This window comes from Equus asinus, chromosome 2, assembly GCF_041296235.1.
Source record: "Equus asinus isolate D_3611 breed Donkey chromosome 2, EquAss-T2T_v2, whole genome shotgun sequence".
NCBI classification, from domain to species: Eukaryota; Metazoa; Chordata; class Mammalia; order Perissodactyla; family Equidae; genus Equus; species Equus asinus.
In genome coordinates, this window is record NC_091791.1 from 27881405 (window position 1) to 27907463 (window position 26059).

Genomic DNA, 26059 nt, shown 5'->3' on the forward strand with positions numbered 1-26059 from the left:
TTTCCCCACCACGACAACCACTACCTTTGAATTGAGGAAGTGTCACAGGAAAGACCATGAGGTTTAGGGTGAGACAGACCTGAGTTTGAGTCCCAACTCTAACTCCTCAGGGACTTGGCCTCTTTGAAGGTGTTGCCTCATCTGAAAGAGTAAATACCTCTACCAGGCCATGTGAGCGGTGCACCTAATATTGACACATATAGGTGCTCCCACAATGTCACTTCTCCATGTTAGGGTCTTAGGTCTCTGGCTTTCCTCCGGACTTTTTGAAATCTGCTATCCTAGACTTCTTAAGGAGTCATCAATAAGACCAGCATTTCCCTCCAGATTACACTATTACTTTTCTACAAGATGTTTCGTCACTTTCACATCACCAAGCCATTCTTCCCGGTTGGTCAGAATGAAGGCCTTGATATTAGTTTCTCGCGTAGCTTCCTTTCCCTTCTCAGAGACAACGGTGTCAACAACACAATCATGTATGTGTCAGATGTTCTTTCTGTAACAGAATGAGACTTCTGACAAACGTTTTTCTTTGCTAAGCAGCCGGGAGAGGGTCAATTTGCAATCACTCCAGCTTCTTTCTTAATATTTGCAGACCATAGGGCACAGAATTGTCATATTCCTTTGTTCAAAAGATGGCCTTCAGAGTTCTTTGCAGCAACCAACGTTACTTCCCCCACAGGGAAACATGTGGAAGCTTCTAAAGGCAGAGCTTGTGGGGCTTAGCAGGGAGAAGAGAGACATCATAACTGAAGCCAAGGTCCCTAGTGTCCATCTGACTATAGGTCCAGACTTTCCTGCACCCATAAAGAAAAGTACAGATCAAGAATGCAATCATACTCCTAATTTTCTGAGGGGTAGGGTCAGGCGAGGCTCCTGGTTAGTGTGGAAACCAGGCACAGTCTGGACTACTTGGGGGAGAAGGAAGGGAATAGGGAGAAACTACTGTAGGAGGTTCAGGTCTCATGTCAGTATTTTTCCACATCAGGCTGTCCCTATTTCCAAGGTGCTCTTTTCTACACCTAACGGAGGCACTTACAGAGGTCTAGACTCCCAGCAACCCCCACATAGTTGTGCTAAGCAAAGGGAAGTGCGAGGTGCTGAATGATCACATAGCCACCTGGGCCCAAATGAAGAGGGCAAGTGCCCTTAACTCTCTATGGGGGAGGCCAGCTGGTAGTACAACAGGGTACCACTCCCTGACTTCCCCTCTCCCCAGACGGGGAAGGGACCATTGTGGAGGAGGAAGCCAAGGTGATGTAGATGCCTCACTTGGGAAAGCTTAATACATAGCATTCTGTATCCCACCCACAGTACCTCAGCCCTGCAGGGGCCACGCTGCCTGTCCCTCGCACACTCCCACTTGTCTTACCCTGACGCAAAGGGAAAGAAGGGAAGGGGTCCTCCAATCAGGCTTCAGTGACTGGGATGGATGGAGGCTGTGGGGCAGGGAGAAATCATCCCTCCTTGGTTTTGGGCCAAAATGAATGCCCTGTGCCTAGAAACACACAATCACAGCTGTGGACATGATGTTCCCCCTTTCCTAAGCCCCATGGGTTCCTTTGTGCTCCTGGACCATGAGGCACATTTGAAGGAGCACTTCTGAATAACTACAGCTCAGCTCTGGTTCACCCTCCTTTTGACCCCAGTCTAGGCTGTCCTCAGGTGTCTCCCTTGGATCAGTTAGGGAAGAGGACAATTGCCCAAACCCCTGACACATCCCTAGTGACAAGGGCACACTGCTGTGGTGGTGGTGGGGCGACAGCAGTGGTGAAGGAATCCTGACCCCAGTCCTGGCATCTGGCTGGCTGGTAGCGGGGGGGCCACATGGCCAGAATGTTGGTAGGTTCGGCCTCACTTCTGTTCACACAAGGCCCAAATCCTGGGTGTCCCAATAACATGGTGTCCATAAGCTCCAGAAGGAAGCCAGAGGGAAAGGCAATGATGTTGGTACTAAGACATTTATTACATCATAAAAAGTCCATTGTTGTCCTGTCTGTTTTTCAATATGTACATGCTCCTGTGGGCAGTTCACCCATCCAGCCCCACCTGCCCACCCTCTATGGTGCCAATCAACTCTCCAAACTGACCAACTAATTAATAAAAGGAAGAACTGGAGGAGGTGGCCCAGGGCTGATGGGAGTGGGAAACAAAGTGCAGAGTGGTTGGCTTGGCTCTCAATGCCTGACCACAGGCAGGAGGGGCATGAGGGTGGGCACTGCAGGGTTGGCACAGTGATGCCTCCCCAGAGCTGCCAGGCTGCAGGTGATACCTGAGTGCACTCTCAGGTTGGACCCCCAGGAATGGAGAGCAGAGGAGGAGGAAGAAGGTCCTGCAGCCTGACTGTGGGTCCCAGGAGGGGCTATAAAAGTTCTCTTTTTCAGGTTTCCATCCAAGTAGCAGCGACAGCAGCTTGGGCTGGGCCTGAAGAGTTTGTGGCCCCTGGGACAGCCTGGTAGGAAGTACTGGTCCTGATCTCTGAGGGGCCTGGCTCAGTTGACCTCGGAGGTGGGCATGGGGTCTGTGGGGCGGGGTGTGGCCAGGAGGGGCACTGGTGAAGTGGCCTCAATGAGAGCAGGGTTGAGGATGATGGGCAGAGTCATGGGTGGCACGCCCACCTGCAGTGGGGAGGCCAAGGGCTGCAGGATCAGTGGGGGCTGAGACAGGGGTGGAGGCCCATCTGGGGTAGGGCTCAGCCTGCTGGGGCTAGATGCCACTGATGATCCAGGGGAGCTGCTGTTCGCAGGTCGAGGGCCCTCGGGCTTCTCAAAGTCTGTAAGGAGAGCAAGGTGGCTGTAGTCAGACTCCTTCCCTCACATTCCCCAGCTGGTTTACCAAACCTCTGCTCCTCCCCATTACTGTGAGCAAAATGACCCCTCTCAGGCTAAATAGTTGGAATTCTCCCCTCAAAACACATTCCAATGTCCAGCTACCTTATATTTACCCTCTAGCTCCTTTGTTGTACCTCTAGTCAGGTTAATTTGGTCTGGTCTTTACTAGAATCTCTGCATATTCTTTCCAAGTCCCTGATCCAGACTTCTCCTTCCAAGCCTGAAAATCTCAAGCTGCTAGCTTATCACAGCTTATTTGGTACTGCCATTCCCACAGGAAGAGCAGGGTAACAGGATTCTCTGGTTCCCTCCTTCCCCCTGGCTCACAGCCCAAGCTCAGCAGCAATCCCACGCTACCCTGGCCCTCCTCTTAAGCTTCCTACTTCCTGCTTAACACCCAGCAGGCTAGCCCAAAGGGACTTACCACAGGCCCCCAGCTCCGAGGGCATCTCTGGGGGAGGTGGGTGGCCAGGTGTCCTGGTGTCACCAGCAGCAGGAGTCAAGTGGGCTGAAGCCAGAGGTTTTTGGGCATGAGGCTCCATAGGCATGGGCTCTGGGGAGGGTACAGAATCCAGATGGCAGCTCTTAGTGCTTTCTGTCAAGCAGAGCCCTGGCTCCCTACCAGCCTTCCCAACCTCCTAGAGCAGAGAACTAATTAGCTCCAGACTCTTTTTGATGAGGACTTTTTTTGATGAAGTTGGGCTGAGCCTCCTACCCTGGATGACAGTCTGCTTGAAGAGCTCATCTCGTAGATGGGGCAGAAAACAGTCAATGCGCTCCCAGGTGATCTCCCAGAGGGCTGAGGGGCTGCCTCCTCGGGCATCTGCACTGTGGAAAATCTCTGCTGTGTCCATCACCAGAAGCATATTCTTCAGAGACTCAGGGATGGCCTCTGACTGCAGCCAGCAGTGGGACCATGAGAACAGGAAAGAGGGCATGGTGGAATATGGTAAGGAGAAGGTAGCTACCAAGGGGGAAACAGCAAGTCTTCCCAGCAAGTGGGAGAGGAAGCAGGCAGGAGGAGTTGGGCTGAGGTAGAACGTACTAGTAAGTCACTGGAGCCTGCGTGCATGTACTTGTCCATGAAGTCCAGGATGGTCAGCCAGAGGGCGGCAAAGGTAGAGAGTGACAGCAGTGGAGACAGGTGCTGCAGGAAGACCTACGGCCCACCAGCCCCTTTTAGCCAAGGGTAGGGTAGGAGTCTTCTGCACCCCCTCTCCAGGGCTGGGAGGCAAGCCTACCCTATCTTGCATGGAAATCTTAGATCAGAGATGCCTCCGAATTCCAGAATCCTCCCAAGTCCCTGGGTCCTGCTGAGTCTCCATAGCTGGGGGTCCTGAGCACCTACACTGCATCTCTAGATCCTACCAGAAGCCTTGGCTTCCCTCCTTGCGAAGAGGCAGGTATGGGGGAGTGGGTAGGTGCAGGGTGGTAAGCAGTACCTTAGAGAGCAGTGTGGAAGCCCTCATCCGGGTCTCCTCCATCCCGCCCACATCTGCAGGGCTGATGTTCTCCAAGAGCTTGGTCAATAGAGGAAACAGCACCTGGAGGGGTAAAGAGCCAATATCTCCCTAGTAGGGTCAGGTGGCAGCCTTGCCCCAAGGAAGCCAGGGGTTGGGGTGAATGAATAAAGAGCAAAAAGGAAGGTATGGTGCAGGCTGACGACTGATATTGGGACTCTTCAGGCTGCCTGGCTCTCCTTGTCTTAAGGCTTTTTTTTTTTTTTTTGAGGAAGATTAGCCCTGAGCTAACTGCTGCCAATCCTCCTCTTTTTGCTGAGGAAGACTGGCCCTGAGCTAACATCCATGCCCATCTTCCTCTACTTTATATGTGGGATGCCTACCACAGCATGGCATACCAAGTGGTGCCATGTCCGCACCTGGGATCCGAACCAGCAAACCCCGGGCTGCCAAAGCGGAACGTGTGCATTTAACTGCTACGCCACCGGGCCGGCCCCATCTTAAGGATTTAAACTTTACCTTAATACCAGAGGGAAGTCCTACCTTGTTAAAACAGGACTCCCATTCCAGAGCGTCTAGCTTTTGCAGATCATGTACCAGTAGTGCTCGCTGCAGATAGGTCAGTGCCTGCATCCGCACCTGGCGCCGGGCATCACAGCACAGGCAGGCAATGCCTGAGAGTGAGAACAGGCTCAGGATCCTTCAGGCATCCCGATGTTGGTACTTCCCAAGTTTCAGTTCCACCTCTGCCCTTGCCCTGCCCGTTCCCTCCAGGTTTACCCTGCAGTAAAGGGCACCAGCAGTGGGCCCAGAGGGTGCGTGAATCCGCTTCAATCTTCCGGCCACCTGTCTCCAGGTGGCGCTGCTCCTCTGCCCATGAACTGTAGATAGAGGCCGCCCGCGTGTGCAGAGTGTGCATCAGGTCTAGCAACTGGGGTCACAGGAGGGCAGGATATGAGTGGGGTTAAGTCTGGTGGACCTCCCCCACACCCCCTCTGTCCCTGACTGAGTCCTCAAGGGAGCCCCTAGTATCCATCACACCATACTCCACCCCTCTCACCACTCCTTTCTCCTCAAACTTTATGAGCTGGTTGCCCCAGCCCTGGCCAGTGTTTCTCAAAGTTGGGTATTACTCCCAGTAGAGGAGACTTGAAGAGGCATGTGGACTAAGTATTTAATAATACTTATTGCACAGTGAGAAAGGTACTTTCTTTTCAATTTTCTTTCACACCTTCTGATGACAGATAAAGCCTCATCTTGTTAATCTCATTTTTTTTTAAGCAAGATTAGCCCTGAGCTAACTGCTGCCAATCCTCCTCTTTTTGCTGAGGAAGGCTGGCCCTGAGCTAACATCCGTGCCCATCTTCCTCTACTTTATATGTGGGACGCCTGCCACAGCATGGTGTGCCAAGCGGTGCCATGTCTGCACCTGGGATCCGAACCAGCGAACGCCGGGCCGCCGAAGTGGAACATGCACACTTAATGGCTGTGCCACCAGGCTGGCCCCTAGTTAATCTCATTTTAAAAACAGAAAGCAAACTCAGGCTCAGAAGCTTTGATGGGCAATAGTCTCTGGCCAGATTTAATCAATTTTTGTTTTCATCATTTTTCTAAAGTTATTCTATTTAAGGCAATTAGTTCTCCATTTATTTAGTGATATAAAGTCTGCTCATAAATTTTATATCCCTCGAATAGACACAGAATAACTCCAGAAGAATAGACAAGAAACTGGTGGCAATGGTTTCCTCTGGTGAGGGGAACTTAGTGGCTGGAGATAGGAATGGAATGGGGCCTACTTTTATCTGTTTACCCTTTTGTACTTTTTGAACTTTAAACCATGTGCATATTATTACCTATTCAAAAAATAAACCTTAATTTAAAAATTAAGCAAACAAAGACTTACAAGTGGTCTTAGATAGGGGGACACTGTGGAGGTGGTGGCAAGGGCCTGGGCTAGAAAACATATGCCCTTCCTCTCAGCCCTGGCTGTCCCTGGCCTCACAGAGGCTCCCAATGTCAGGTGCAGGGAGAGGAGAGGAAGTAAAGGGTGCCATACTTACGTCCTGACTGACCTGTAAAGACACCGTATGGTAGCTGGCAGGCACGCCTTCATCCTCATCATCGTCACTGTGCCCGCCCCGAGTGGCATGTTGGCTGGAGGTTCGAGGCCGTCGAAGCACTGAGCCATCCTTGGATTTCTTCTTGAAGCGGTTCCCTTTGCTGTCATATTTGTGAATCTTGCCACGTTTCTCCTGGGATTTGCACCCTGAGCAGAGACACACTGAGGTCACATTTCCACATCCATGGGCATAGATGCCTGCCTTTCCCTCCCTTTTCCCCGTATATTCACATGGCTACTCCCCAGTTGCCCCTTCATTGGGTGACCCACCACCATTCAGACTGGCCTCCACAAAGATGCGGAGAGTCTTGACACAGAGCTCAAAGTTGTCGGGTGTGATGTGGGCAGCGTCACGCACGATGAAAGACAGTGATTCCACACACTTAAGGAGGGACTTAGTGTCATGTGGCCCGAGGTCCAGCCCCACTGTTAGGCTGTACTGATTGACCAGGGGTGAAGAGCCTGGCCGGCTGGGCCCGGGACCTGGCTTGGAGTTATCGATGTCATCCTTCCCCACCTGTAAAGTACACAGAGGATATGGAACCCAGGCTTCACCCCAATCTTCCCCTAGATGCCCAGGAATCCTTCCCACAGGCCAAGGAGGGAAGACTGACCGCCCATATCCTCACTCACCACTAACCAACCGCTGTTGACGACATCAGCATCTGTGGCTGATCTGTGGATCTTGCCAGGCCTGCCATGGTCAGTGTAGACCTCTGAGTCAGAAGTGTACCCTCGGTCCAGGTTCACATCATTTTGATGGTAGGATGGGAGTTCACTGTCTGATTGGGCCCCTGAGCCAGAAGGGAGAAGGGTAAGGGTCAGACTTGGGATGGGGACATTGGGATGAGGGATAATTTCAGCTCTTAGAAGAAAAGTGCTGAAGCCTGGCCTCCTCTTTCTTGGTCTGGCTTAGTTTCAGCCCTGTCACCAGAGGGCTGAAGGATGGCCTGGACAACTTCTCTCTTCACCAAATGGGGCAGCAGACTAATTTGGGCTCCTGATGGCATCTAGTAGCAGCTGTCAGGGCAGGAGGTGGCAGTGAGGACATAGTTTCTAAAAAAACAGACCTCAGGACAGTAGGAAGCTCGGCTTCATGGCCTTCTCTGTACCTACTTGCCTTCCTGCTGTTTAACCTATGGGTGCTGGGGAGAGGCCAGTGGGCACAGGAAACTCTGGAAGCAGATGGCAGAAGCCAAGGGGGTTTAATCTGCTGAACGCAATAAACTGTGTTTTGTTTTCCTGTGTCAACCCCTGGGACCATAACTGTTTATCTGCCAGTGTGGGTCTCCCTGGGAAAGGGCTTACCAGCATCAGGTGCATCAGCCTGGGCTGTGGCCTGCAGGGCAGCTGGAGGCTTTACGCCTGAGCCAATGCACTCCAACAGCGTGAAGAGAGTGGCCCAGTCATCACCCGAGTGGATGTTGGCTGCGTTGGTCTTAAGGAGTTCATGGAGCCCATAGGCTACCTGGTGACTGACTCGGGACAGCACGCTGGGCTTCATTAGTAGCAAAATGCGTAGGGAAAGCAGTACCTGGGATGGAGATGGGTAGCAGGAAGTAGGAAGTGGGCACACAGCTCCTTGTCTCGTCTGCTTCTCCACCAGCCCAGTCTCCTTAGGCCAGCGAGGACAGTTTAGCTAGGACCCAGCTTAAGGTACTGCTGCTGATCTTTTTTCAGATTTCTTTTAATTGAAATTTTTATTGAGATAATTATAGATTCATATGCAGTTGTAAGAAATAATACAGAGATCCCTTATCCACTTTGCCCAGTTTACCCCAATGGTAACATTACACAAAACTATATAGTATATCATCACTAGGATACTGACAGTGATATAGTCCACTGATCTTATCCAGATTTCCCAGTTTTACTTGTACTCATGTATATGCATGTGTGTATTAAGTTCTACACAATTTAATCACCTGTGTAGGTTTGTGTATCCACCACTAGTCAAGATTCTGAAAAGTTCCAACACCACAGGATCCCTTTTGTAACCACATCTGCCTCTTTCCTGCCCCCATTCCTAACCCCTGGCAATCTGACTACAACTTCTAAAATTCTGTCATTTCAAAAATGTTCTACAAATGGAGTTATATAGTATATAACCTTTTGGGATTGGCTTTTTTCACTCAGCATAATTCCTTGGAGATTCATCTAAGTTGTTGCATGGATCAATAGTTTGTTACCTTTAATTGCTGAATAGTATTCCATGGTATGTGCGTAACACAGTTTAACTATTCACCTGTTGAAAATCCTCTGGGCTGACTTCAGTTTTTGGCTATTACAAATAAAGCTTCTATGAATATTCATGTATAGGTTTTTATGAAGTAGTAAGTTTTCATTTCTGTGGAATAAATGCTCAAAAGTAATTGCTGGATTGTGTGGTAACTTCATGTTTAGTTTTATAAGAAACTGCCATTCCCACCAGCAATGTTTGAGTGACCCGCATCCTTGCCAGCATTTCATATTATCACTATTTTTCACTTGAGCCATCCTGGTAGGTGTGCAACGACAGCTCATTGTGGTTTTAATCTGCATTTCCCTACTGGCTAATGATGCTGAACATCATTTAATGTCTTCATGTGCTCATTTGCCATCTGCATGTCTTCTTCAGGGAAATGTCTGTTCATATCTTTTGTCCATTTTCTAATTGGACTTTTTTTTTACTGTTGTGTTTTGAATTCTTTTATATTTCAGATTGTTAGTCTTTTTTCAGATATGTGATTCACAAACATATGCTCCTTGTCTTTTCATCCTTTTTCCATGTGCTCTCATAAAGTCGAAGTTTTAAATACTGATGAATCCAATTTATCAATTTTTCCTTTTATGAATTGTGCTTTTGCTGTCACGTCTAAGAACTCTGCCTAGCTCCCAAAGATCTCCTCCTATGATTCTTCCTAAAAGTTTCATAGTTTTACATTTTACATTTAAATCCATGATTCATTTTGAGTTAATTTTTCTATAAGGTATGAGGCTTAGGTCAAGGTTTTTGTCCCCTCCCTCTCCCCTGATGGATTTCAATTGCTCTGGTAATTGAAAAGGCTATCCTTCCTCCACTGAATTGTTTTTGCACCTTTGTCAAAAGATTAGTGGAGCATCTTTGTGTGGGTCTATTTCTGGGTTCTCTCTTCTGTTCCATTGATCTATGTGTCTATCCCTTCACAAATACCACACAGTCTTCATTACTGTAGCTATATAGTAAGCCTTAATATCAGATGAGTGATTCCTCCCACTTTCTTCTTTCTCAAAATGTTTAGCTATTCTAGGGCCTGTGCTTTTCCATCTAAATTTTAGAATAAGCTTGTCTATGTCTACAAAAAACCTTGCTGAGATTTTCATAGGAGTTGCATTAAACTTGTACATTAATTTGGGAAGAACTGACATATTTACTATGTTGAGTCTTCCAATCCATGAACATGGTATACCTCTTAATTTATTTTGGTCTTCTTTGATATCTTTCATTAGCATTTTATAATCTTCAGCATACAGATCCAATACATGCTTTGTGAGGTGTATATCTAAATATTTAATTTCATTTGGAGCACTTGTAAATGTAGTGTGTTTTTGGTTTTATTTTTCATATGTTTATTATTAGTAGATAGAAATGTGATTAATTTTTGTGTGTTGATCTTATATCCTATGATCTTGCTGAACTCACTTATTAGTTCTATGCTGGCTGTCTTTTACAGGTGGGCCAAGAGATCTCAGGAGGGTCCTAAGCATGAGAGCCAGAAAATTAGGTATAGGGCTGGGACTCCACAAGGCAGCAGCTGTCTAGCCCTACAGAGCAGATTCAGAGGGGCCTGTAGAGGTGCTGAGTACCAGCTTCATGCCTGAGGCCATTCCAGACTCACCCTCAGTGCCACCTGTTAGACTCTCTCAGCCCTGTGGTAGGTCACTGGGCTCATGCTATGGGGCACTAAATGTGTACTCTGTCTCAGGCCATATCCATAACTGACACTGTGGCTTGCATAGCTCCTGCCTTCCCAGCTGCACTCTGCTTACCTGGCCACTGATCTCTTCTCTCCGGAGTAGCCTAATAGCCAGGCGCAACAGCCCCACCACTGCCCGCTCCACAAGGAAGCAGAAATCCTGTGCCTGGACACATAGGTGGTACAGATGGTCTCGAACAGTCTGCCATACACAGCCCACACGATCCCTGAGGAACATAAGGGATGAAGATAGTCTCAGCTGGAGAGGCCACTGGGCAATAAGCCTCCCTTTCTGATCCAGGCTAGGCCTTTCAGGGCTCACTGGTATTAATTATACCCTAAGTAGGCAGGTGTAATGAGCAAGCTTCTCCACTGCTCACAGCTTCATGTGGTTCTTGCCTCCAGAGCCCACTCTACAAGATGGCCCCAGGTTTCCATCCCTTTGGCACAAGCCAGTATGAGGCCTGCCTAAAGACTGCCTTCTACCTGTTCTCTAGCACAATCCTCAGCAGCATCTCCAGGCAGAAAGCAGCATCCTCCTCATCATATGTCTCTTCATCTGGTGTCACTGAGACCAGAGCCTGAAGGAGAACAACAGCAGGAAAGTAGTCATGGAGGAGAAGCTAGCCACTGGCTCTGCCCTGACAGAAACTGAGGCATACACCACTGTTCCCGTCTCCCCTCCCAGACCCAACCAGTCCTTTCATCCCTCTTTCCTCTTCATTCTGTACCTTCATGAGTTCCTGCAGTGACTCTAGCTGTAGGAACTTGCTTTCTGTGATCATTTTTTCTGGATCACATTGCTAGAGGGGGCACAAGAGAGAGAGGGGGGTCAGTGACAAGGGCTGGAGGAAAGGGAATGTTCCCAAGAGCCAGGAAGAGAGGGCAGAAGGACTCAATTAGGGTCACAAGCCGTGGATGATTCTATTCTTCAGTACATAGGGTAGTGTCTGTCAAGCAAGGAGGGGTCTAGGCTTGTTCACCAAGGGTAGGCAGGGGGAGTTACCTTGATACAGTCCAAGGCCACTCTCTTGGCCTCTTGGTTCTCAGTGGATGGGCCCCGCACACTAGACTGCTCAGTACCGCTTAGTGTCAGCCAGCTCACGAAGCTCAGAACTGTCGACTCTCCTCTGTAGAAAAAGAGTACAAGCCCTGGTGAGCTCCAGAGTTCTTTTTTTTTTTTTGAGGAAGATTAGCCCTGAGCTAACATCTGCCACCAATCCTCCTCTTTTTGCTGAGGAAGACTGGCCCTGAGCTAACATCCATGCCCATCTTCCTCTACTTTATATATGGGACTCCTACCACAGCATGGCATACCAAGCGGTGCCATGTCCGCACCTGGGATCCAAACCAGCGAACCCGGGACTACTGAAGCAGAACGTGTGAACTTAACCGCTGCGTCACTGGGCCGGCCCCATCTCCAGAGTTCTGACCTTGCCTCCCCAAGGCCTTCAGCCTCTGATCTGCCCTCACCGGTTCGATGGTGTCTCCTCCCGCTGTAGAGAGATCTTGCCATTGGGATCCACAAAGTCTTCTACCTGGAGAATCAGGTTAAGAATAATTTCTTTCCACAGGTCCTTTGCATTTCCTGCTCCTCCAGGCAAAGTTCTCTGGCTTTCTTCCTGTAGCACTCTACCCTACACTATTGACTGGGCCCCTTCCAACTGGTGACTGGCAATGGCTTCTACTAGCTCTCCTTTACAGCTATCCTTCACACCCAAGATCTGTGGTTTTCCATTTGAGGTGTTCCTGGTAAGCTTCAGCAGGCATTAGGCCGATGCTATTCTCAACCAATTCTATTTACAGATAGCACATAATCTTGGAGCTCTTGCCTTGTTACTGTCAATTAGTCTCCTACCAAGAATTACCTCCACCATAGCTTTGGGCAGCAGTTGGGCTCGGAAGAGCTGCAGCATGGCCTCCATGATATTCTTCCAGCCTTCCCGCAGGATGTCACCATGACGATGGGCCAAATGGAATACCGTCTTTGCTGCAATGTGGGCTTTAGGGTTGCTTCCAAACACACTGGGCAGGTTTTCAATAGACTGAAAAAGAAGATAAGAAGTTTAGGGCCTGGCAAATATTTGGAAAAGAGATTCTCTTAGGCCTCTACCAATGGTTCCCTGAGGGTCCTTCTGCTGGCTATGCTTTAATCCTCCATAATACTAATGGGGAAGGCTAACCTGGTTAAGGTCTTCCCCATTACTGCATTTCCTCTCCCATGCCCATTACACAAGGTGATGCTATTCTCATCCTAGGGTGTGTGAGACAGAAATGGTCTAAGCTCCACTGTAGTCTAGGGGGAGTGAGGAAATATGCTGAGGGAAACCAGTTCCGCAGATAAGGGTAGGTCTATGGCTAAAAGAGAGGTCCTCCTTTGGAACTCCAAGTACACAGTTCCTGCCCCTGCTCACCTCACTGCTGAGAGCTGTGAATTTGCACAGAGAGATGATGAGATTGTCAAACACATCGCTGAGGCCATAGTGGGCGGAGATCATGGCACATTTCCTGTAATGTCACATCCCAGAAACAGTCACTGGAAGGCCAGGCAGCCCTTCCAAGTTCCTGAGGAGGCTTTCCCAGGACTCTTCCCCAATCAGTCCCAGGAAGAAACCTTCTACTCTTGAGTCTGTTTAAGACTGAGCTTTGCCAAGCTTTAGCCTCCCTCCAAAGACTCAGGAGGAACCCCATTCTACAGAAAATAAGAGTAGGAGTCAGAGAGGCATAGAGGCAACCATGTTAGCTCAGAGAGATGGGAGGAGGTCAAGACCAGGAACAAAGCTGGGCTACCTGAAGCCTGAGATGGCTTTCTGGATGATTGTCTCCTCAAGGCTTTTGTCAAAGACATAAGAGAGTGCAGCAATAGTGGGGCCCCAGGTCATGGTGAAGAGGTCAAGATCGTAGCTACCAGTAGGCACACGCAAGAATATGCCCTCTGGGGTAGCACCTCGATGAAGCAGCACATTCCACACATAGTTCTCCCGGACCAAGCCTGTCTGCTCCTCAGGCATCACAATTTCCTCATTCCTGTCAGGAGGTAAGGGAAGGAATAGGTGTACTGCTGTGAACCTGACTGGTTCCAAACTAGGACAAGGGGCTTCGCACATACCGGGACTCCCCATCAATGAGAGGTCATCAAAACTGCAGTTCAGTGGTCAGATTCCCACCCACCAGTGGGACCAGGGAGAAAGAAAGGAAGTGTCCCATAATCCCCCATAATCTCAAAGCCCTGTCTCGAAGAGGGGCCTTTAGTCCTATAGTAAGATCTCACATTCTTTCTGGATATGAGAGGAACAACAATTCTCTCTACCTTTTCTGACTTACAGTAGAAAACTAAGCGTCCCATCTCTAACTTCTGACTCAAACCTCACCCTCCAGCACCATCTTAGGTTCTCTACCAGCCCCAGAATGCTTTGGGTTTGGAAAATGGGGCCATGACACTCCACTTAGCAGGGGCAGTTTGGAGAGTACTGGCTCATAGCACTGGAGTTCCCGTAGTGCTCAGGCTTCTTTAAGGAAGAAAAGTGAGTTGGGAGAGAGGGGGCTTCTTAGTTAAGTCCCAAGGCTAAATCCCAGGCATATGAGTCATTGTAGTCTAATGTGACTCTAAAATGTGGAAACGGAAGTAGTGTGCTTCTCCTTAACAGAGATGCTACACCCTCCACACATACTCACTTGATGGCATGGTACATGTCCTCCAGGATGTCTTGCTCAAAGTCCTTTCCTCCATTCACACCTTTTAGGTTTTTGCGAAACTCCTAGAGACAGGCCAATAAGCTTTTCCCACCACGTGTTAATGCTGAAGCCCCACCCAAGGAACTCCTGGGTTTATGGTAAATAGGACTTAGGAAACAGTAAGTGAAAGAACCCACCTCCCTACCCCAGTTCCTCTTCTGGATTGGTCAGCTCTCCCTGATTCCCTTGGACAGAACTCTGTCCATTGTGCCCACTGGAAATCCTATGTCCTTCCTGCTACCTCCAGAGCTGGGTTGGATCTTCTCTGCTTGACTGGGAGCCAAGCTTACCTCCAGGGTCATGGGCGCATTCTGTTTGCGAACATTGTGGTTGTGCTGGTCAGTATTAAGCATGATGACAGCATAGGCCAGGGCAAAGCAGGCATCGCTATTGGCAAATGGGGAGCCGTTACAATTCTGAAAAAGCAAAGACCCCACTTGTGTCAATGCCCTGCTCTGGCCAATCAAACCCTCACTACCAACCCACTGGTCAATACTGGTACAGAAGAGAGGTACCAGGCAGAAAATGGCCAACTTCTTGCCAACTCCTTAACAGAAGCTGGCTTCTCTAAGGAAAGCTCACTGATGTTGTTCTCAGCCTTCTTAGAAGACAGCAGCTGGGTCCTTCAACTGGAGCCATAGAAACCCTCAGTCAAGCTAACTTGGGATGCTGGGCTCAGCCTCTGCCACTCAAACTTACCCTCCAATGCTCTGTGAATGCCTCTAGCAACCTCTGGATGACTGGTGCTTCCCCAGGCAAGCGGAAGGCTTCCAGGTAGAGACGGAGAGCTTCATCTAGCCGTAGACCCTGAAAACTGAAGGTGCTATAGGGACAGGAAGAAAAATGAAGAGGCTGAAGATGTATAAGATGCAAATATTGGGCTCTCTCTTAGCTACAGTCCCTCTAACCTCCTCCTACTGGAATAGAGGAGGATGGGGGCTCTGGTAAAGGGGAGGTATCTCCTGGTCATCTCTAACACAGACCAGAATTTGACAACTACTAATTAATCAGTGCATTCTTGCCTAGAAACCCCATCCCTGGAATGCAGAATCTACCCTGTGCTCAGCAACCCTGATCCAACCCTTGGCAATGCTCTCTATGCAGAATGGAATGACTCCCAAAGCTAACTTGCTGGAGATTCTTTCAGGTCCAACAGATATAAATCATGGAAGAGGAAGAGTGTGTGTTTTGGGTTACCAGCAGGAACTGACTGAGACTGCTTTGAGGGAGGGACGCTCTGTTCTCCCAGATTGATCACCAACTATGTCCCACACTCCTTGCAGCTTCCTCACCTCACAAAGCTCTCCAACAGGTCAATGTTTTTGCGGTCACTCACAAACTCTCCAATCATTTTCTTGTCCAGTCGAGGGTTCTCTCGCAGCCACTGGGCTACCTCTGTGTTGTCCATTGGGATGGTGAGGAGGCCTTTCTCCTGAAGAAACTGGATCCCCTTCTTTGGTTTCTGGTTGAACTGCTCTGTGCCAGTGATGAGCAGCTGAAGGAGAAATACTAGAGGTGTCAAAAGCTGCTCTGCCCCTAAACCAGACAAGGCCAGGCTGGTCACCTAACAGGCTCCTAGGACATGGTTCTAAGTGACTCCAGAACTAAGGCTGGATTATACTGGCCCTAGCTTTCCCCAATATTCATGTCTAATTAAAATTGGCTGAGGAGCTCCTTTTCATTCCTTTTCTGAGTTCTCAAGATGCTTAGGATAGCCCCCTCTCCTCCAACCTCAAGATTAGGAAAAATGGTAGAGGAAAGAGACTAGAGAAAGTTTTCTTTTCTTCAGTTTTACAGCCATCCCTGGCATCTGTTTACAGCCTAGCTTGGATTCTTCTTTTTTCTTTGGTTTCCTAGCTCTTAAGGCCCTGGGGTTTGAAGGATAAGGTGAGCTAACTGTGATGATAACTCAACTTTTTGTCTGTCCAGTCACAGGCCTGCAATCAAGGGCACACATAAACCACAGTCATTTAAGTTGGCCCTAAGAGAAAGAAAGGGTTAAATGGAAGGTTTTCTTTGTATTAAGAAAACCAAAAAGCACAGTTATTTGAACTTTACTAAAGTACCAGAATAAATGTCAATTCCCTTTTATTGGCAATCATCAGCCCAGAGCTTGAGATGACCAATAACCTTCAGTGACCCACATGATACCAGCTTCCAGGGCTCTTATCACCACCAGTAGCACTTGGCTCTCAGCTGGGGCAGCACTTGCCCAGGGGTACACAATAGGGTATGCCTAACTACTACATGATTTAGGAATAAGAGAATGGCTTCAAAGGAGACTGGGGGGTTGCTGAAGTCTTAACAAGCCCAAAGACTAGCCTTAGGAAGCTGTTCAATGAGCTGCTAGACTCTCCCTCATCCTCTGGGACAGAAACCCTACAAAGGACGCCCAGACAGAGGTGGACAGAGGCTGAGCCTTGGGGATATCTGTATATACCTTCTTTTTGTTTTTAATTTCAATCAGTTCCCGTGGATCTGGCAGGAGACAGGAAAATCGAGGTGGCTTCCGGGTAAACTTTTTGTCAGCTAAGAATGGGAGGAAGAGAGGGAAAAACCCATAAGACATCTTTTACCAGCATAATGACTTTCGGAAAGTTACTGATATACTCTCTAGTGAAGTATATCCACAGTCTTCCACTTCCCTAGAAGTCCTATATTCTAGGGCTCCAAATGTTTTCTTGCCTCTCTTTGGGTTTGAAGGCATGATGAGCAGCCAAGGTTCACTGAGGGACTGCCCTAAGTGTCTCTGCTCCCCTCCCCTCTTATCTCCACCAGGCCTTCCAGTTGAGGGGGCTTAGGATCAAGGACACCTAGTACCCACCCCCAGAGTCACCAGTTTCCTCCAGATCACTGCATCCTGGCTTCCCATGTTCTGTTGGCAGCCGCCCTCCACCTGGCAGATGCAGGCCCGGGATGTCTGGGGCCATGCCCACAGCTTTCCCATCATTGGCTGCTCTCTCAGCTGGTAAGAGAGAAGAAGATAATTGAAGACTTATTGGGTAGGAAACCAAGCAAAGCTCCAGAAGTTGAGTCCCAGGCCAAGGAGACCTGCATGCTTCCACAGAGGTTGCCAGCCTTGAAGAGGACAAACCCAAGCCCAAATAAGTAGTCATTGTCCAAAGTCAGCAAAGCATTAGATTCTATAATTTAATAAAGAGATTAGCCAGTCACTTTCCCTGATCTTCCGCAACATCAATCTCAAGGAGAAGTCAGAGAGGATTAGAGTGGAGGCAGATACCGGGGGGGGGGGAAGTAGAGCCTGGAGCTTTTAGGGACAGAAGTCCTATATCCTTTACTCTATGTTCTCTTTTCTCTCCATAAAGAAATAATAATTCTGTGAAAAAGACAAACTGTGTAGGAGGAGAAGGGGAAAAATCCATGAGTCCTGCTAACCTGCCTGCCTGGCCTACGATTCACTCCACCAAACCTTGGAAACACAGAATTGGGAACACCCCAGAGGAAGTGATGTAAGGGCAGGAGAAAGGATTCAGTGAGTAGAGAAGGGATAAGCATAGAACCCTGGGATCCTCAAAGAAAGAAATGCCTCTCACTATTGCTGGCTTCTCGGGTGCCATCTATTGCCTCGTAGCCAGGTCTGGCTGCCTCTTTCTTCTCTTGCTGGGTAAGATTATTGAGGACTTTGGCCTGGCAGTGGGCCTCGGTGCTGTGAATCACTGTCAACAAGGCATCAAGAGACAGCAGGTGTGTTGTATAGAGCTGACCAGACACAGGGAAGGCATTCTGGAAAGTAAACAGATCCAGTAGACTTGAAGTTAGAATACTTTACACTTTGATCCTTTTCCAAAAACCCTGAAACTTCCTATAACTTCTATATTGCCCTGAGAAAATGCCTTTCTTCTTCCTGTTCACCAGCTCTAAAGTGTTTCCCTCCTTGTATGTAGCATCCTCACTACCACCAGAGATTTCCTTCATAGTGCCTTCATTCCAGAGGTCAGAAATACTGCTCAGCACCTTGGACAGCAGCTTGGTGAGGTCTTCAAAGAGGTTAGAACAGTAGTAGTCACAATCATAGTTGATATAGAGCTCGGTGACAAAGCTGGGGATGTGCCAGAGCTGCACAATGGCCTCCAGTGCCATCTCCTTCATCTCATAAGGCATCTTGGGATTCTCCACAGTGATGATCTCCATGAGCTTTTTGATGTACATCTGCCAATAACCCAGTAATTACCATTTGGGTGGGGAAAGGATTCAAGACAGGAAGAGACAAATTGAACAGGAAAAACATTAATCTGGAAGCAGAAGCCCAGCCAGGAGGCATGTGGTAAGAGACACTTAAAGGCATTCCATCTCCTAAATACATTCCCCTCTTTTGCCTCCATGTTAGGGCAGGCCTGGCTCTCTAGCTCACGCCTGACCCAGAACAAGTTTCCTATTGCCCTTTTTGTGCTCTCTACGTGAGCATGGCCTGATTCTACTCAGAGTTCCTTTTTGTAATTTAGTGACAAAGCCAGCTTGACTTGTCTGCCTGTGTTGCAAAGGAACTGCTAGGCAGAAGAGCTGTACGCACTCATGGTAAGGTTACCTGCCAGGCTTCATATTTGGGTTCTCCGATTTTATAGCCAGCCAGTTTTCTCTGGACTCCTTTTAACTTCTCCACTAAAGAGGCCAGCCAATGAACCAAACTATGGGGGTTAAAAGCACTCTCCTACAGAAGCTCCTAAATCCCACGCCTGCAGCATGACAGAGCTCGCCCCACTAAAGATGCCATACGTCTTCCTATTTTTTTTCTTCTTCTTCCAAGTTCAAGAAACTCACCTCCAGTTGGAACTTGAGGTGCTCCCTCATGCTCTCAAACAGTAGAAAGCATACCCGCAGGGAAGCAGCATAAAGGTTCAATCGCTCTATGCTGAGTAGCTGGAGAACAGAGTAGGGTAGGCTATTAGGTTTCTGAATATGGCTCAACCAAGAGAAAAGCAGGAGAACAAACTGTGTGAAGTTGCCACTAAGGTCCTGTGCTCTGTGGGAACTCTCTATCTAGCTATTTCTGTATTTCTCTTTGGCTGCCAGAGTCCCTGGAGAGCTACTGGAGTCCTCTTGACTATGACTATGGCCAATTGGGGAGGGAGGTTCTTTCCTGGGTCTTACACTTTTCACACAAATCACCCAAACCTCACTGTGCTCCTCTGGCCCTTGAGAGACCCTGAAAACAGCCAAGGGTTCAGAGCCCCTCTAGAAATCCAATCTTACCTGGAATAAGTGGCGGCACATCTCATCCTTGATGAGGCCCAAAAGGGTTTGGCACTGGGCTACAGGAGCTGATTCAAGAGCCACTGTCAGCAAATGCAGTCCCATGTGGATCATAACCTCTGAGTTGTGGCGGTCATGTGGATTGGTGAGGGAGATGAGGAAGCGGAAGAGCTCACGAATGCAAGGAAGACCATAGGGGACCAAAGCTGTACCTGGGCAAGGCCAGGAGGGAAGTGAGACTGCCAAGAAACAACTAGCTTGATAGCTTGGCCTAACCTGCCCTATAATAATATAGGCAATTTCAGATAAGTGATTCTCTTTAAGAAAAAAAAAAAACATTTTTTCTGGGGTGGTAAGGAGACTAGTCTCACTTATTGAAGGGAATCAGAATTGATGATCCTACCTTTCTGTTATAAGTCCCGAACTTTCTATTCTTCCCTCTCACTTCCTATTGCCCACCAAATTCCCTCTCTGAATAAGTTAGGGAAAGACTCCATCCATGCCAACGGTCCTCTGCCTTGATATTCATTTCCTGACTAGAAAATGGCCTAGAACTTGGACCAGTAGACATCTTGGGTCCAAGATGGTCTAGGCTCAAGTACCTTAGTGGGTAGGATGGGGGAGGTGAATGGGCAGAGCCTGCTAGAGTACTCACCCTCTTTCTGGGAGGACTGTGTAAAGCGCACACCCCGGGGATTGACATAATCCATGTCATGGACAGAGGCAGAGTCAGAGTGGTCAGCAGGGGACGTGCACTCCTCTAACACTTCAGGGATGGATTCCACGGATGCTGATTGGGCCTTTTCCACATGGGCCCCTTCCTGCTATGACCAATAAAGGGGATACAGGAATAAGGATGAGGCAAGAGCAACTTGGAACTTACTTCCCACAAGTATCTGCCCTCTAAGTGTCTCTGATGGACTGCAGGTCTAGGGCCAGCTCAGTGGGCTATAATCAATGCAAGATGACTCAGGACAGGAGTATGATGAAGGACTCAGAAAACATCTCCTGAGGCATCACTGACCTACAGTGACTAGAACCCTAGCAGCAACAGAGGCTCTCATATGCTTGGGATTTAGATCATTAACTTCTAGAGAAAGCCATGGCCAGCTCCTTCATCTTTGCCAAGCACTACCCGTATGCATAACTTGATAAATCCCATGAGCTACCTCTCACAGTGAGTCATGCTGTGGGCTTTCTAGGCAGCACAGCTAATTCTAGGAAACAGGGAAGAACCTCCCTATCCCAAACTTCTTTTGAGCCAAGGCCTGGATAAAGGATCCAAAAGATCAAGCGAATTCCCACAGTAGAAGACTGGAGAGGGGCCTTCAGAAATCAAAGCCATACCTGGAGTTCAGGCTGCTCAGGAACCCCTAGCTCGCTGCTGCCAGGGTCTGCAGCTGTGTTGTATCCTGGAGAGCCAGGTTGCTCCAGGTCAGTGAGGTCCTCCTTAGAAGTGGTCTGGGAGGAAAACTCCAGGCCACTGTCTGTAGAAGGGCTGACCACTGCTGAAGCAGCTTCTGAACTTGCAGAGGAGATGGGAGTGGGCACATCAATGAAGGGCATGCCACCTGCCAAGCAAAGTAAGTGAGGCTTGAAGAGAGACTCTGTGGGAAACACATATACTTCATGTACCAGGGGCTCTATTTCCTAGACTGCATACTAATCTCTGCATACGCTCATCTCTAAAGTAGTCAGAATCTCTCTGGAAGGAGAACAACCTTAAGTCAACGCAGAATTGCTAAATGGTCACAGTCTGATCTGACCTGGAGTTTTTGCTCTTGGCAGAAAGACCAAAGCCCCTCAGTTGGTCTTCAATGCCTGAGAGAGGAAGGAGCTTTTCTTCTATCTATTCTAATCAGAGGAAGCAGCCCAGGGCACTCACCAGTGAGGTTAGAGGATAAGGTGGTTCCAATGGGGGTGGGCAGCTCTGAACCTGGTGTGACTTTGGTCACATGGCGTGGGGGCCGGGGGGATCTCTTCTGTTTCTTCCACTTGGATGAATCACTCATGCCTCCTGCTCTCATTTTCAGCTGGAAATATCATACCTCATTAGCATTGGTATTCAAACTAATACTCTATTCCCAGAAATCTCTCTTCTCTTAGTCCTACTGGTCCCTAGAAAACAGCCTATACCCCGCATCTGTGCCAAAGGAAGAATCTAGACCGTCAAAGCACATTGCTACTCCTCTAACCTGGCTTCTACATTTGCAGGTCAGCCTGGCAGCCTCCATGTGGAAGGTGACATTCTTCTTTTAGGCTGGTCATTGATAAAGCCAGCCCTCACACATCACTCTGCTCCCCTGAGTCCTGGGTGGCACTCCTGAGTCCTGTAGATGGTGCCTGACTCTCTTGTAGAAAGGGTAAAGGCAGGGTCTCCTGGACTCCTAGGCTTTCCTCCTCAACTACCTGCAGAGCAGCCTCCTACTCCTAGTTCTTATCCAACTATGAGAGCCTATTCCTTCCTAGCAAGACTCTTAGCTTTCCTATTGCTTTGTCAACTGGGACTAGATCCTAGACATATCCCCTAGTCTGGAATTTCTGCATCAAACTGGTCAAAGGCTCATTCTATGGAGTTAAGGAAGGAGTGGCATCCCAGTCGATTTGTGGAGTTAAGGTTGGAGGGTCACGTCATGCTACTGCTCTGCTCTCTACTGCTCATATGCTTTTGGCATATCAATGAAACCTCCTGTCCGCACTGTTGGTCTTTCTATATGCAATTTTATGTTTCCAGATGGTAAAGCTACAGATTTCTTGGACCCCTATTCTATTCCTTTTCCTCTTTCTTGCTGTATTTCTATTCCTCCTATAGCTTCCTTTTAGTCACAGAGGAAAATTTCTATCATCTGTTGACTACTCTAGGATGTAAGTTTTTATGCATTCTCTACTCGAAGTTCACAGCTACTTTGTTTAGGCCCATTTCATTTTCCTTGTCCTGATGCCTTCTCAGTTAGGGTTTGAACCCAGTCCCTCTACAGAGTTAAAGGAAACTATTTATAGACTGATGGACCATTCCTGGATTGGGCAACAGCAATTCTCTTCCAGAAACCATTAGAATGACTCTAAAGAGAGTAGGAGCACTTTTCCTCCCTGCCTCTTTCTCAAGGTTGAATATACCCATATTATCCTTGCTCAACTCCTGATATTTGGGGGACAGGTCCCCCTTCCTCAACCTCCCCCAAGCCCTCCAGAACCAGGGTAACATTTGACTCTTTGCTTAGAAACCACATAATTCTTCTTTCCTTACCCATAGCTCCACCCATAAAGGAGAGAGGCCTAAGAGCTGAGCCTCGCCCCCAGCTCTTAGTAACACAGCAACAGCCTGCCTTGGATTTACACTTCTTGTCCCTCCATCTCCAAAATGCCTGTAGTCATATGCCTAGAATGGAGCTTCAAGTGCTCTGAGCTCTGTGGCTGAGCAGGAACCAGGATGCTCTCTCCAGAAACCACTGAAGCTCATCTGGGTCAAGTTCATGGTAAAAAATGTTCTAGGGGTAAGAGTCAGCCAAACAAGCAGACAGACAAGAAGCCCAAGAGATCAATGAAGAAAAATAAGAATGTCCTGGCTTTGTTGGCAATTGTCACTGAGCTCTAAAAAGTACTAACATTTGGATCCACTTCTGTGAGACATCCTTTCTCTCTAGGCAGGCCCCCAATTTCAGGGACTCCAGGAAGTCGTACTTCCACTGAGAAGCCAGTCACTCAGTGAGATTCCTTTCCACACTAGGATCAACCTTTCCTGTTTCCTTCTATATCCTCTGCAAAGCTGGTCCAATCTGATCTTTTCAGTGAGTGGTCTCGGCCTCCTGGCTGAAGTAGGGGCCGAGAGGCTGCCATGTCTCACAAATGCCTCAGCCCTTAAAACGTATAGCTCTGCTCCCTGTCCTAAGGTCTTAAGGTGGAGGGGGCAGGTGTTCATGGAACCCTATGCCACCTTATCTGTATAACTCTATATTTCAAAAGGACAGTATAAACTTTGCAAAGAAAGGGCATGTCTTAGGTTAAGAATCATGGCAAAATACTGGGCAGCCACTGAAGAGAGCAGCAACTTGAGACCAGGCAAGCACACAAATGAAATTTGAAACAATTCAAAGAGGACACAGGCCTATGGACTGTCTAGCTGGGTCCAGACACATACACAGTTCTCTTTATCTTCAATGACCTGGATGTCTACAACCACACCTCTAGCATGCACAGTCTTGTGACAGATAGCCTACACAGCCCAGACCTCCTTCTCTCCTTTTCTTAAGGCAGGGATATGGGTATTAGGGTAATCTTTAGCTTGGACCCCTTCCATATGCTCCCCTGCATATTGACTTTTAAAGGACAGAAGACATCTTTGCAGATCCCAAAGAATTCCCAGTGTCCTGAGCTATCCTGGCACCTGGCTTCTTTCCATCCATCTAGAGTCCTAAACTTTTAAATAACCCCTTTAATGGTAACCAAGAAAAAAAAAAGACCCCAATGAGATGGACTACCCTTTCCTTCCAACCCAGTTAGGTATCCAGATAGAGTCAAGGACTGTGCTTAAGTTCTCTATGCCAGCTCTGAGACAGGGAGAGGGTAGAGGAGGGAAGAATCTTGCTCGGAGGTCCTTCATAGTTCCCCTAGAAATGATAGATATTAAGCCTTCCCACAAGATGTCAGCAGGACCCAAGCTCTCTATCTAGGCTTACTGCATGATATATCACCAGTTCAAGGCTTCCTTCTGGCTCCAGGCAACCAGATGCCCCAGGAGGATTCCCAACACTGCAAAGCTACGAACACATGCAACTATTCCAAAGCCGTGCTGTGTTACTAGGGAGGGGTAAGTTGTGCTCTATATAATGGAAATGGGACCCAGATGCTACATATAAAAAATAAACATTTAAATAAATAAATAAAAAGGGAGAAAGGAGAGGGAGAGGGAGAGAGACCTTGAGGTTCTTAAAGAGTAGTACCCTCTCTAACTGGTTCAGGGCTTTGGTCTGCTCCCCACTACTTAGCTCCAGTTTGTTGAGGAGACATGGAGAAATCTGTGAAAGACAGGCAAACGAACGATTTAAACAGAGTGAAATAAACTCAGACACACGCCAACAGGGCACAAAGCAGGAATGGGGATGGATGGCAGGGGAAAGGGAAGGTCAGGTGCATGCACGAAACAGCCAAGGGTCATCTCCATGGGCAGAACCTCTTAGGGCTGCAAGCAAAATCCTCATCAGAGACCTGTGAAGTCCAGGGCTTCAGTTCAAGACAGAACGAGGCCATTCTTCTGACCAACATTCTTCTAACAGTTTGAGAACCTTCTGATCTGGAGTCAGGCTTGATTTGTCTTGTCAAGAGACTAGCCCAAGCACGAGCCCAGTCTAATCCAGCATTAGGGTGGGCTTTGGGACATAGCCTCTCTAGGCCTACCTGCTGACAAGGCTGGGCCCTGTGGGGATAACAGGACTTTGACTTTTATCAACATATATTTTTAACCCAGCCTATTAGGCCTCACCCAGTTTCTATGAAGATCTGGGTTACCAGCTTATGTAGGGGTCAACAAAGATACGCTGGAAAGGAAAGGTCCGGGAAGGAGAGGTACCTGGGAAAGAATAAATTTCTCACTAAAGGAGTGATAGCTATTTCTAGATTCCAAGCAGACCTGTCTAGGCAAAAGTATGTATTTGCTAAGCAAGGGTATCCAGGAAAATTCCCAGAGCACTGAAGTTGGGAGATTAAGGTTTGGATGAGGGACAGCACATCATACCTTCTTCATGTTGGTCCCCACATAGTTCTTGGGCTCTTCTTTAAACTGAGGTAACCTATAGAATAGAGAATCCCATGAGCGTCATTAGGGATAATAACAAACCTCCCCCTCCATGCCAGCCACAGCCCAAAGATGCTCTGGGCCAGAGCATACCCTGTCTCTTAGGAAAAGATAGGAAGAGAAGCAGGCTAATTTCACCGTTTTCAGATTTTCATCAAAGAGCCACAGGAATTGGGGGACGTATGACATAGACATTTTCTAAAAAAGAAGGTTGGGGCCGGCCCCATGGCCGAGTGGTTAAGTTTGCATGCTCCGCTTCGGCGGGCCAGGGTTTTGCCCGTTCGGATCCTGACCGTGGACATGACACCACTCGTCAGGCCATGCTGAGGCGGCGTCCCACATACCACAACTAGAAGGACCCACAACTAAAAAAATATATACAACTATGTACCAGGGGGCTTCGGGGAGAAAAAGGAAAAATAAAATCTTTTTAAAAAGAAGGTGGCCATCAGGACAAGGTGACTAAGTGCCACTGGAGTGTGAAGGCTCTCTTCATCCTTAAACTGACTCCTTCCTGCTTGTGTTCACGTGGCAAGTACTGCTAAAAGCCACGAGATGGGGAGAGGGCAGTCTATCAAAACCCCAGGAGACTGGACATAGGATGAGAAGTAAAAGGCAGGTTGAAGTTTTGACACCAGTAACTTTGAGCCTGAAGAGTAGGAAAGTCCTTGCAGTAGGGTCCAGGGGCAGATCTAGTCTGTAGATAATAAGGATTATTAATTATAGATCTGAAGGCAAAAAAAAAAAATCCCAGGGGGAGCTTTTTTTTTAAATAGACTATTTTTTAGAGCAATTGTAGGTTAACAGTAAAACTGAGTAGAAGGTACATTGATTTCCCACATAACCCCTGCCACTACATATGCATAACCTCCCCCTTTTATCAATATCCCTAGAGGAGGCTTTAAAGCCCTCCCTTCAGCTCTTCTCACAGTTTATTGAAGGGAGGTGTAGGAAACAGACAGTTAGGCATAGTATGA

At 48.1% G+C, this 26059-nt stretch overlaps 1 protein-coding gene across 20 annotated transcripts in view; it reads right to left on the reverse strand.

Moving 5' to 3' along the window:
* Positions 1 to 1945: 1945 nt before the first annotated feature.
* The window catches only part of GBF1 (golgi brefeldin A resistant guanine nucleotide exchange factor 1), a 128356-nt gene continuing 104242 nt past the window's right edge, over positions 1946 to 26059 (reverse strand). For 5 of the 20 annotated variants that reach the window (XM_070484302.1, XM_014851759.3, XM_070484361.1 and 2 more), the window contains 34 exons: positions 25023 to 25077; positions 24208 to 24306; positions 21177 to 21324; positions 20639 to 20862; positions 19947 to 20115; positions 19292 to 19503; positions 18860 to 18958; positions 18056 to 18250; positions 17635 to 17824; positions 16905 to 17045; positions 16521 to 16609; positions 15373 to 15575; positions 14780 to 14903; positions 14371 to 14496; positions 14021 to 14103; positions 13136 to 13372; positions 12760 to 12853; positions 12214 to 12390; positions 11819 to 11883; positions 11352 to 11475; positions 11077 to 11148; positions 10832 to 10926; positions 10419 to 10572; positions 7719 to 7944; positions 7044 to 7204; positions 6681 to 6927; positions 6352 to 6557; positions 5072 to 5222; positions 4835 to 4965; positions 4274 to 4375; positions 3877 to 3990; positions 3547 to 3727; positions 3256 to 3384; positions 1946 to 2773 (listed from right to left, as the gene is read on the reverse strand). In XM_070484302.1, the coding sequence (XP_070340403.1) occupies positions 2493 to 2773; positions 3256 to 3384; positions 3547 to 3727; positions 3877 to 3990; positions 4274 to 4375; positions 4835 to 4965; positions 5072 to 5222; positions 6352 to 6557; positions 6681 to 6927; positions 7044 to 7204; positions 7719 to 7944; positions 10419 to 10572; positions 10832 to 10926; positions 11077 to 11148; positions 11352 to 11475; positions 11819 to 11883; positions 12214 to 12390; positions 12760 to 12853; positions 13136 to 13372; positions 14021 to 14103; positions 14371 to 14496; positions 14780 to 14903; positions 15373 to 15575; positions 16521 to 16609; positions 16905 to 17045; positions 17635 to 17824; positions 18056 to 18250; positions 18860 to 18958; positions 19292 to 19503; positions 19947 to 20115; positions 20639 to 20862; positions 21177 to 21324; positions 24208 to 24306; positions 25023 to 25077 (5104 nt within the window). In that variant the 3' untranslated portion in view covers positions 1946 to 2492. The remainder of the gene's footprint in view (positions 2774 to 3255; positions 3385 to 3546; positions 3728 to 3876; positions 3991 to 4273; positions 4376 to 4834; positions 4966 to 5071; positions 5223 to 6351; positions 6558 to 6680; positions 6928 to 7043; positions 7205 to 7718; positions 7945 to 10418; positions 10573 to 10831; positions 10927 to 11076; positions 11149 to 11351; positions 11476 to 11818; positions 11884 to 12213; positions 12391 to 12759; positions 12854 to 13135; positions 13373 to 14020; positions 14104 to 14370; positions 14497 to 14779; positions 14904 to 15372; positions 15576 to 16520; positions 16610 to 16904; positions 17046 to 17634; positions 17825 to 18055; positions 18251 to 18859; positions 18959 to 19291; positions 19504 to 19946; positions 20116 to 20638; positions 20863 to 21176; positions 21325 to 24207; positions 24307 to 25022; positions 25078 to 26059) is intronic. The other 15 variants (XM_070484324.1, XM_044751937.2, XM_070484350.1 and 12 more) reach the window with 9 other exon arrangements.